The following is a 9,921-nucleotide window of genomic DNA, read 5'->3' on the forward strand; positions in this document are numbered from 1 at the left end:
CTGATAGAAATGATTGCTCTATGTATGACTATATGCAGTGACATTCAAACGGTAAAACATTCATCATTTTAAAATCAATATCCAAGCTCTTTGTCTTGCTATTGTTTATACATTTATTCATTTTAGTACTCCGAGATAAAGAAGCTTATGTCTTTTGCCCAGTACTACAGAGTCTCAAGTATCAGATATGAAGCTCACGCCAGCGCTGACAGCTCTCCTGCCATGACACATCAGTAGGAAATCATTTTAATGGCCGACCCATCTTCAGTTGTGGCTGTTGTGTCTCATGATGCCCTAAGGACAGACATTACAATTGAAAGAGAAGGGAAAGGTATTTAAATATATTACATATCAAGGCAAATTTCACAAATATACATTATTTCAAAGCATTATAATCAATAGAGCTGTTTACGCACAGCCCTTGCAGCTCGCTGTCAGTTGACAGATGAGTTTCGAGACCCCTGATCTACTGTTTTCCACATAGAAGGAATGTGGAGAATATACTGTGGTTATCATACCGTCTTTGGGTTGGCCTTGTCTGGTTTGTTGCCGTAACTTGGATGGAAGCTCAGAGCTGTCTCTGTAGTCTCTGGGCTTTGGTTGAAGCTCTTGTGGCTGACCAGGGCGAGACTTCATAGGCACCGGAGGTCTATTAGGCCCAATCATGCCCCCTTCAGAGCGAGAAGGCACCACTGGCTTCTTGGTGATGTTCTGGGGTTGCAGACCACTGCTCGTGGTGTTTGTGGCTGATGATGACTGGGGTTTGGTTTCTGAACAGGTGAAAGAGCGGAAGCGAGGGGTCGGAACAGGGTGCTGACGGTCAGCATCAAGGTCTGTTTTGGGAAAGGAGAAGTGAGCATCTGGCGGAGGGAGATGGTCCTTACTTCCTCGTGATGAACTCATTGAGCCATAAAGGGGATTGTCAAACATCTCTGGAGGCTGCCCATCCTCAGGTCTAAAACCAAAAATAACCACAAAAATAGAATTTAGAAGATCAATCTATAATCCCTTTAAAAGATGCAAACTGTCAGCTCTTCTTATAACAAGCAGTCATCAAAAAGAATATTTTAATTGGTATTAGTAACAGATTTTAAACACATTTTAAAATTCAAACGGACAGAAAATTGTATAAACATTAAATGTATAAAACATATTATTAGAATTGTGGCTTTTTCTGTCAAGGCTGACAACAAATGAAAGACAAGATATTAAAATTCTATACTATTTTTACTATTATTTTATTTATTTTTATACTATTAAAAATAAAACACTAAAAACTAAAATAAATTGTTTTGAATGCTACAAATGAATTTAGGCATGACAACATTATAATATACAATATGAAAAATAATTCATTTGAAATTTGAGTTATTAGTTTTGTGTATTATATGTATTATGTTACAGTGTTATTAAACTAAGTGTTTGGCAAAGATAGCCTTTGCTATATTTGTCTAAATCAAAAACATTTGTCAGATGACATAAAGGACATATTGATGAGATAAAGGAGATAAAAATATATCTATATATCCACATTATTTTGCAAGTAAGCTATTTTCTGTGAATGTGAGATTGCCAATTCATTAGCCACTATACGGTAGGTACATAACTAAAAGAGTAACAACGGCAAAACCAGTGTGATTTCAATTTCGACAATACATTAAAATAATATGATAAGAAATACTAGTTTGCAATATCAAGCTGTTTTGTACTGCTAAAAATAACTGGAAGCAAATGACACCGGACGCCTTGCATATTCATTTTACAAATGTCTGCATCTACTCTGCTCTACATTAAAAATAAGGTGAATACTTACATAGGGTTTGATGTTTTTGTAGTTGGGCTGGATGTAGCATGGTCATAACTGCTCTTTTTTGGGGAGAGATTGCCATGCGTCATGTCTTTTGAGGATGGCCCTGTTCTTGGGGACATAATGTTGCCGGGGCTCCTGTCTGCCTGGTTATTGCTCTTGTAGCCTACACCCATATAACTGGGGTTACTAATATCAGTGGCGAGGACTGAAGAAGACCTGTCAAAGAATGTCAAAGTTATGTATTTGTACAAGCATAATCAAATCTAAGCTTTGTGAAGAATGTCAAAGTAAAAAAAAGAGGGAAGATTCAAATATTTTACATGTTGGTATTATCTCCTGATTTGCCTTTACCAGCTCCTGGGTCATCTCCGACTTTGATGAAATCTGGAATAAAGAAACATAATCTTGAGGAAAGGAACCCAGCCTGGATACTCGGGGAGGAAAGCGACATAGCACAATTTTGAACTGGCTCTGCTGTACAGAAACAAACTGTGCACTCACCATACAGCTTCTCTGTCTGTTTTCCATCAGATTTGGGAAGTTGAATGCCACCTGTTAGCCAACCTGTGCGCTCACCGTGATGTGTGAGTTTGATACAGAACTCAGTGAAAGAGTTTTCAGCAGAACGCAGAGCCACACAACCCTCACCTACAGACAGAGCACAGCGTGATTGTTGACATGCATAGGAATATTCCAGTACTAATGAGAATATTGTCATACTGCAAATTGACATGGGGTGTAAATACAGGAGCCATTTATAAGAAAGGGCTGCAACGATTGTATTTCATGCGTAAGCTTCGGCAGTTTAGTGTGGATACACATATACTGGTTCTTTTCTATCGCTCATTTATGGAGGCTAACTAAATTATGTAATCATCATGTACACAAATGCAATGACCAGATTAAGTCAATATTCCGGTTTCTTGAAATCTGAATATGACTGTATTAATCAGAATTTTGAGTCATGTTAACAGCTTATGCGGAATACTCACTGTGACTGAACAAACTTCATCTTTACTGAACATTCAACATTTGTTCAGTTCATTCGGATATTCTGATTACATGTTTACAGGAATATCCCAGTAGTTGAGGTGCATATAAATATAGTTTTCCTAATAAAGTTCTAAACTAGGGGTGTTCAACTCCAGGTTTTTCATATTTCATTATTTCTCTTGCTTTAGGCGCAAACAGCTGCATGGACAGGACCGTTCAAGATACTACATACAGAAGTACATTCAACAATGTACGCTTACTGATGTGTTTATTCTTGGTGGCTTTTTCTTTTAAATACACACTGCCATTCAAAAATTTGGGATCAGTAAGATTTTAAATGTTTTTAAAGACATTTATTCTGCTCATCAAGGATGCATTTATTTAATCAAAAATACAGAAAAACAGTGATATTGTGAATATTATTACAATTCAAAATAAGAGTTTTCTATTTTCTATACTGTAATATATCATTTATTCATGTGATGCAAAGCTGACTTTTCATAATCCATTACTCCAGTCTTCAGTGTCACATTATCCTTCAGAAATCATTCTGATTTATTAACAATATGCCGATTTATTTTTTGGAACCTGTGATACTTTTTTTCTTTGATTCTAATGAATAAAAAGTTAAAAAGAACAGGATTTATTCAAAATAGAAATATTTTCTCACAATATACTTCTTTATCATCACTTTTAATTATTAAAAAATGTATTGAGTGTAGTGTATATTACTACAAAATATTGATTTTATAAATAAATGCTGTTCTTTTTTTTTGGCTTTTTATTCATCACAGAATCCTGAAGAAAATATCACAGGTTCCAAAAAATATTAAGCCGCAAAAAACAATATTGATAATAAATAAGCATATTAGAATGATTTCTGAAGGATCATGTGACACTGAAGACTGGAGTAATGATGCTGAAAATTTAGTTTTGATCACAAGAATAAATTATGTTTTAAAGTATATTAAAATAGTATCAGCTCCAGTGTTCTAGTGAACAGTGTAATATGTCAGTTATATTTTTTTCACTCCTACTGCCAAGTGCACTCAATTGTGCAGATTGGAGAACGAGTGAACAAATTAGCGATTTTGAACACAGTAACCGAGTCAACAACAACTGTTGATTTCTGTTATAGTGTTAACCTTGACTACTCATCACTATTTTAAACAGAATATGAACCATATTCAGAAAATGTTGTGCTTGCAAAGTGGTCAATGAGCAATAATGGGAGCTACTAGCCAGCTTAAATGGCAAGCATATAAGTTCACACATTTTAGGTAAACATACCATATGACTCATCACAGTCTGTAGATTTAATGCAGATGAGAATGTGCTGGTCAAGGAGGTATTCTGGGTCTGCAATGATGGGTGTGAGCTGCAAAGCAATTTCAAAGATAATGTAAACATGGTGGCTGAGCTTTACATGTATAACGTTTTATCAAATAAGGTTTTTACCTCAACTTGTCCGCTAAATCGTACTTTTATCGAGCCCTCTGTGTTCTCTTGGTTTTCTCCTTCAGGACTCTTTACAAATTCTAAAAAATGAATTGGAAGTATTTAACTTCACTGTTAACTGTAGCTCATTTGTTCGTACAAAAAACAAAGTGGGGGGTTCAAATGATTTGTGATCATTTATGATGTAATAATTGAAAGTGTAATGGCTATAGCTCCTCACTCTCCAAGCAGCTTGAGTGATACTCAATGAAGAACTTGGTCTTTGATTTAGTCAAAAGAACAGCCACGCAGTTCATGATTTTTATAGCACCCTGGGCATCCTTTGAGAGATCTGTAAAGAGCAAAAATAATATAACAGCACAAGACAGCTGGCAGGATGTAACAGTTCTATATCTAAAGGAAGGACTGTTGTCAAAGTGAAATATTTTCAAGATCATACCATTTTTTGAGACAAACTGAGAAGTCACACCAACGTCAAATGTGGCAAATACAGGGGAATGGTCACTTGTCATGATGTCATTAGCGCATCCTGAAATGTCAAAGAGTAAGGTTGGTTAATGTAATGATGTTTTAACTGCGTTAATATTTTACCGGAAATTGCATTTTATATTAAATGAACTAACCATATGAGTTGCAAACCACATGCGCCATAGGGTAGGACTTGCGAAGCACACGATCACACCATGAAGGCAAGTTGTATTTTGTCTGTTTGTGAGATCAAATATTTATGTAAAGAGAATTTTCGTCACTAAATTAAAAAGGTTGTTGACATGGATTATGGCTTTCACACTGTACCCCTGTGGCTTTAGCTTTAGTGTAGGCATATCTCTCCCGTGTGTCTCTCTCAAAACGATAAGTGGGGGCAAATGTTATCTCCTCCTCAACTGCAAAATAAAACATACGAAACAAGGATTAAAAATGATGGCATGTGGACTTGACTATAAAAACATGCAGAATGGAAAAATGGGGGGGGGGAGTCAAAAATGAAAATGAAGATGCTGAAAGATGTTAAAAGAGCAGTAGGTGGCTAGACATCCATCTAGCACATTTACATATAAAAACATTTAAAAAGTAGTGCAGTGGCATACAGACATCAAGCTACAAGCTACATCAAATGTGGCATAATATGCCTTTGTGGCATATATATATACCATAAATACCCATGTTTTTACTCTGTAGTTTAAAATTTTGGGGTCAGTAGGATATTTTTGGGTGTTTTTGTTCGTGATAGGACAGTTGAGATATGACGAAGCGAGTGGGAGCGAGAGAGAGGGATGGGATCGGGAAAGGTCCAAGAGGCGGGATTCGAACTCGAGACACCCGAAGCGCAGCTGTGCCATCAGTTGGATATTTTTTTGATAAAGAAATTAATACTTTTATTCAGCAAGGATGCATAAAATGGGTCAAAAGACACAATAAAGACATTTTTAATGACACAAGAGAATTCTAGTTCTTTTGAACGTTCTATAAAATAATCCTGAAAAGAATTACCGTTTTCACAAACATATTAAGCAGCACAACTGTTTTTTTTTTTTTAAGATTTATTTTTTGGCATTTTGCCTTAATTATGACAGGACAGGAAGTGTAGTGGGGGAGAGGGAGAGGGGGAGGGGGCAGGATCAGGAATCGTCCTCGAGTCGGATTCGAACACGGGACGCCCGTAGCACAACAGTGCTGTATGTCAGCCCACAAGGCTATCGGCGCCGACAACTGTTTTCTAAATAGATAATAATAATAAATACTTCTTGCACTGAATCAGCATATTAGAATACTTTATGAAGGATCTTGTGATACTGAAGACTGGAGTAATGGCTGCTGAAAATTCACCGTTACCATCACAGGAATAAATTACATTTGAAAATATATTAAAATAGGAAACAGTTGTTTTGAATTGTAATATTATTTCTAAATATTACTGTTTTTACTGCATTTTTTTATTAAATAAATGCAGTCTTTATGTGCATAAGAGACTTCTTTCAAAAACATTTTAAAACATTTTACCCACCCCAAACTAGTGTATGTTCCTTCTAATTTTGGTAGATAGTACCCTTTATAGTAGTTTGGTCTTAGGCAGTGTGCTTAGCCCCACTGGAAAGGCAAGAAGGATAATACAAACTATCAAATAAATAAATAAAATTCCTCAAAGAATTGTTTGGATTACAGTTAGTAAACCTCCAGTTAACAGCATGTGGTCCTAAACTTCAAAAGCTGGTTCTGAGTTGATGTTTGTGATATTGAAATACTTAAAATACTCCCCTATTCCATCCCATCTTTGTAGAGAAATGCTAAGTGAGCCATTCATAGGTGGAAGTGTATAAGCACTGTGGCTCTGGAAATTTCAGCACCGCTCGGTTTTTCTGACTGGCCAGACATAGCAACATTGGCTCAACTAAAGGTGTGAGTTTTGGCTAGGACTACCTAAGAATGGACACTGAGTAACCTTGTAGTGGAGTAATCAAAATCTGTCAAAATTTGTAGTGGAAATTATAATCAACAGGTTAACATCATGCACAAGTGCTCTCACCGTAGTCTAAGAAGACCTTCTCCTCTTCCCTCTCTATGTTCAGCTGATCTCTGGCCAGGAGGTCCTGATACTGCTGCTGTTTGATCTTCATTACAATGTTCTCAGCTTCCTGCAAAAAGCAAACAACTATGCAAAAGTTCTGTCTTTTCCTGTCAGTTGACGTCAGGAGCTGCTGTATGTGACAGCTCTGGTCTTAATAGAGGAACTGCCTGCTCTGAATACTAACTACGCACTCTAAACCACAAAGGCAGCTTATGCCTCAAAGTATCATAATGTGGGTAGCTGATGCATAAAGTTTAAAAACGTATTAAAATAAGATTAGCGAGCTATAGCAGAGATTCATCTATTTTTGTTGTACTGCTTTCTTTTCTTTAACCTAAAGGCACTTGTTTCAGTGGTGTTTCATTTATAAGTTAAAATATAAAAACATCTCGACTAGACCATTATAAATGGTCTTGTGGTTTGACAAACGAATTAGTAAAAGTACAAGTATTCCATGTAGTCTTTCAATTTATACGAGCTCATAATATAAGCAAAAATAATAATTATAAAAGAATCAGTAAACACTGCAGGACGTCAACTTCATATCTAGCCATTTGTTTTATAGCATGAATTACTTTTGTGATGATAAAACATGTTGTAAAATGACCTCTGCAGAGGCTTATTATTAGTATCTGATACAAAGCAGAAAACAGAATAGCAGTTTCTTTTATGAACAGATCATTTGTCTTGTGTTTGCATTTGACAGGCATTAAATACTAAGTTTTTTTAATATATATCTCTTTGATATATACAAAAAGAAAAACAAATGCTAAATTTTTAAAACCTGCAACGTTTGAGTATATTAATTTACAGGGGAAAAAAAACATGCAAAATATTTCAAATCTGCAACATGCTCAAGTATATTTACAGGGAATAAAACATGCAAATTATTTATAACATGCAATTTGCTTGAGAACATGCTGATGCACATTCATTTTAACCTACCTGTGCTGGTAAGTCAACCCTATAATTCAGATCCCCCAGCCAGAAGAGGTGTGTGAAGCGATGTGTGATGTCAAAAGGATTAACCTTCTTATCTCCCAGATTCAGAAAACGCAGAATACTAACAAAGTTCTGGTTTCGTCTGGAAAAGGTCCAGTCATAAATTAATCCTTATTTATTATACTTGTGTATTATATGTCAATGTGTCATTTGTCAGACAAACAGGTTTTTGGGTTGTGGCTTACCTCAGCTTCTTTTCGCTTCCTGAGGTCAGGTGACTGTTGACAAACCCAAAGGAGGTTCTATTAAACATAAAAGACACCCCCACTGCTCCTTTATTCCCTATAACACACACACACACACAATCAGCTTTTTATGTACAAGGAAGAGCAGTACACGGCTAGCTTTACGATTCCTAATGATTTTTTTTAATGGAAAAGAAACTTTAAACAAACCCAGAGCATTAGCTATGCCAGTCTTAACACTGTCACAGAAGACGTGAGAGAAGCGGTTCTCATGTTCCGGCTTGGCTAGAACCACAATTCTTATACTCCACAGTGTCTGAGTAGCTATCTGTTAAAAACCAAACACACAGCTGTCATCATATGGCTTATATGCTTGGTCATTCAACATATTAACATAAAATAGATATTCATTGCATGACATTTCTCCACTGAGAAAAAAGAATGATCTAGCATGATATGTAAACAACATAAGGCACCTGAAAGTCTTCATGTTGGGTTTTGTGTCACTTACTTGTTTGAAGCTAATGTTGGTTATATCTCTAAGGGCTCCCCTAACTGTCTCTATCCACTCCTTCTCTCCCAGCGGATCCTCCTGTGTTCCAATCACATAGATATCATGTGGGATTTGACTGGCTGTGTCATCGTGGGTTTTTCCCTGACCCTTTGACTGGAACCAGGAAGTGATGTTCTGTGGTGGATTCGCATTTCCTAAATGGACAATTCACTTCACTTAAATTCACAGGTCACTTCATCTCTAGTTACTGTAAACTTCATATTTTATACCATACAAATGTCAGAACTTAAAAATAAGGGGAAGAAGCATATTATACAAGGCCTTCTCTTTATTAATAGTGTAGTAGTTTATAAAAAAAAACTGTATTTGCAGATAATACAATATTAATCAAATAAAAGGCCACTTAAGTGTACTTAAGAGAGTACACTTTGCATGACTGTTTTGCAACACACTTGTGTACACTTTTAAAAAGTCTACTTGTAAAAATGTCAAATTAAATTATTTTGAAGTAAATTTTAAATAATAATAATAATATTTTGGCATGCTTTAAAGAAGTACACTTATTTGAAGTGTTGACAACACACTTAAGCACATGTAAAGTACTTGATTATAATTTTAACTGTAGTGTGTTGTTTGATATTACATTTATAGTTAATATATTTTAAATGTTCTAACTTGCAACTTATGTAAATAAAATATTACATAACATAGAAATGAACACAATGAATGTGTATTTTAGTTTACCATACATGCATTTCAGTACATTCAATAGTACACTTCAACTATATTTCAAAGACAATTTAAGTTGGTCAAAATATGTGTCAAAAAAGCAGTCGGCTTGTTGCATTTAATATCAAGCGTAGCGTTAGTTCTGGCAGGTCACGTTAGTCAAGCTCGCATCAGCTGACTCTCAGCTGATCCCCATCTACCTATAGGAATATGACACCTATCTAAGCATTCATATATAAGGTCCCTCAGTATTATCAGCAGTTTTCGCATTGCTCAATAGCTAATTACCCTCCTCCATCCCCAGCTCCGCCTCTGTCAGTCGGGATTCAGCCTTCTGATTCTCAGTTGAATCAGACTAATTCTAAAATGTGTACAGAAAATGATTGAACTTTAACAATATCTGCAATACATTTATGTTGGTTCTGTTCTGTTTACCCTGGGGGGGTTATCGCTGCTCTCCCTGCTCTCACCCATGCTAGGCTGCATGGATGCGCAGGGAGTTCTTGCCCAGAACAGAACCATACCGCAAATCCAAACTGTATGCTAATTGTCAATCATATTTGACGAGAGTGTTCCTGACAGAAACAGCCTTGATGAGCATAAGTGACTCCATTAAAAAACAAGGTCAATTATTTATTAGGTTTATAATATAGGCCTAACATAA

The 9,921-nt window shown here is 35.9% G+C and overlaps 1 protein-coding gene across 2 annotated transcripts in view; it reads right to left on the minus strand.

Moving 5' to 3' along the window:
• Positions 1–214: 214 nt before the first annotated feature.
• LOC107717933 (phosphatidylinositol 3,4,5-trisphosphate 5-phosphatase 1-like) overlaps positions 215–9,921 on the minus strand; it is a 19,248-nt gene continuing 9,541 nt past the window's right edge. The window contains exons 12-27 of one of the 2 annotated variants that reach the window (XM_016524834.1): positions 8,526–8,722; positions 8,225–8,342; positions 8,015–8,111; positions 7,773–7,911; positions 6,786–6,894; positions 5,057–5,145; positions 4,885–4,966; positions 4,701–4,790; positions 4,482–4,592; positions 4,262–4,341; positions 4,094–4,181; positions 2,312–2,458; positions 2,131–2,194; positions 1,814–2,026; positions 519–955; positions 215–294 (exon numbers count right to left, since the gene is read on the minus strand). In XM_016524834.1, the coding sequence (XP_016380320.1) occupies positions 242–294; positions 519–955; positions 1,814–2,026; positions 2,131–2,194; positions 2,312–2,458; positions 4,094–4,181; positions 4,262–4,341; positions 4,482–4,592; positions 4,701–4,790; positions 4,885–4,966; positions 5,057–5,145; positions 6,786–6,894; positions 7,773–7,911; positions 8,015–8,111; positions 8,225–8,342; positions 8,526–8,722 (2,114 nt within the window). In that variant the 3' untranslated portion in view covers positions 215–241. The remainder of the gene's footprint in view (positions 295–518; positions 956–1,813; positions 2,027–2,130; positions 2,195–2,311; positions 2,459–4,093; positions 4,182–4,261; positions 4,342–4,481; positions 4,593–4,700; positions 4,791–4,884; positions 4,967–5,056; positions 5,146–6,785; positions 6,895–7,772; positions 7,912–8,014; positions 8,112–8,224; positions 8,343–8,525; positions 8,723–9,921) is intronic. The other variant, XM_016524835.1, reaches the window with a different exon arrangement.

This window comes from Sinocyclocheilus rhinocerous, unplaced genomic scaffold (assembly GCF_001515625.1).
Source record: "Sinocyclocheilus rhinocerous isolate Xijiao unplaced genomic scaffold, SAMN03320098_v1.1 scaffold2558, whole genome shotgun sequence".
NCBI classification, from domain to species: Eukaryota; Metazoa; Chordata; class Actinopteri; order Cypriniformes; family Cyprinidae; genus Sinocyclocheilus; species Sinocyclocheilus rhinocerous.